At 40.2% G+C, this 1,413-nt stretch overlaps 1 protein-coding gene across 1 annotated transcript; it reads left to right on the forward strand.

The window, feature by feature from the left end:
• The first annotated feature begins 391 nt into the window (after positions 1-391).
• On the forward strand, positions 392-1,039 carry LOC110038335. The gene has a single exon (XM_020743137.1). The coding sequence runs from the start codon at positions 392-394 to the stop codon at positions 1,037-1,039; it is 648 nt and encodes a 215-aa protein (XP_020598796.1).
• Positions 1,040-1,413: the final 374 nt, after the last annotated feature.

A 1,413-nucleotide genomic window follows, 5' to 3' on the forward strand; every position in this document is an offset into this window, starting at 1 on the left:
TGGATGTACCAAGGATGCTAGAAAAGAGCTGTGGAATAGGCTGACTCAAATCATCCAACAGGTGAAATCCCCATGGTTGGTGGGGGGGAATTTCAACTGCATCATTTCTGCCACTGAAAAATCTGGAGGCAGAACCCCTAACCTTGCCAAGATGAACACCTTCAGAGATAATATACACAGGGCTGGTCTCTTTGATTTGGGTTTCAAGAGCCCTAATTTCACTTGGAAACTGGGAGAGGCTAGATAGAATATTGGTCAATGATGCTTGGTTCAATCACTTCCTCCTAACCTTTGTAACTCACCTTAGCCTTGTTGGCTTTGATCATAGACCTATTCTTATAAGCATCACTTATACTGATAATAATAGCTCCCCCCCCTTAGATACCTCAACATGTGGGCTGCTCATCCTTCTTATAACAATTACATTGCTGATCTATGGAAAGGGATCTCTCATTCTGACCCCTTAATCAAGCTAAGCTTACTGCAAATCAAGATTGCTAAAGCCCTCAAAAGTTGGAGCTGGAACACTTTTGGAAATGTCCATACCACAGTTCAGAAGGCTGAAGAGGAAGTTAAAGCTCTGGAGAGGGGGGGACAGCTTGGTATTGAGGAGGAGAAAAAGCTGCTGACTGCTCAGAACTACCTCCTTAGTGCCATTGATTATCAGGAAAAAATTCTTAAACAGAAGGAATCCATGAATATTTTCACTGATGGGGATAGAAACACTAGATTCTTTCATGCCTACATCAAATATAAAAGAAAATGCAATACCATCCATGCTATTCAAAATGCTAATGGCCAGTGGTTACAAAACAATAATGATATAGCTAATGATGCTATATGTTATTATAAAGATCTACTCAATCAGGACCACCACTTCAGACCCCATATTGAGAAGGAACACTTCATGGAAGAACTGAACTACACTACTGGTCTCAAGTTGACAGATACCCCCACTGAAAATGAAATATGGAATGCAATTAACTCCATTGATAGCAGCAAGTTTGCTGGCCCTGTCATTTCAGACCCATCTGTTTAACCACTGTCATCAATAAAACCATCAGTAAAATCATTGTGAACAGGCTACAACCTCACTTGGACTACATAATTAAACCCAATCAAACGGCTTTTGTGAAAGGTAGGTCTATTATTGATAACACTCTTTTGGCCCAAGAACTTCTACAGGACATGAATAAAGCTTGTAGAGGGGGTAATATGATATATAATCTGGACTTAAGGAAAGCTTATAATACTATAAGCTGGGATTACATTTTGGAGGTTTTAAGTGTTAGAGGTTTTGATGCTGGCTTCTGTCAACTTATCAGGAGGTGGCTGCACAATAATGATCATTCCATTCTGATAAATGGGCAAGGGAAGGGCTCTTTCACTGCTACAAGAGGTTTAAAACAAGGG

This window comes from Phalaenopsis equestris, unplaced genomic scaffold (assembly GCF_001263595.1).
Source record: "Phalaenopsis equestris unplaced genomic scaffold, ASM126359v1 Scaffold232521, whole genome shotgun sequence".
NCBI lineage: Eukaryota > Viridiplantae > Streptophyta > Magnoliopsida > Asparagales > Orchidaceae > Phalaenopsis > Phalaenopsis equestris.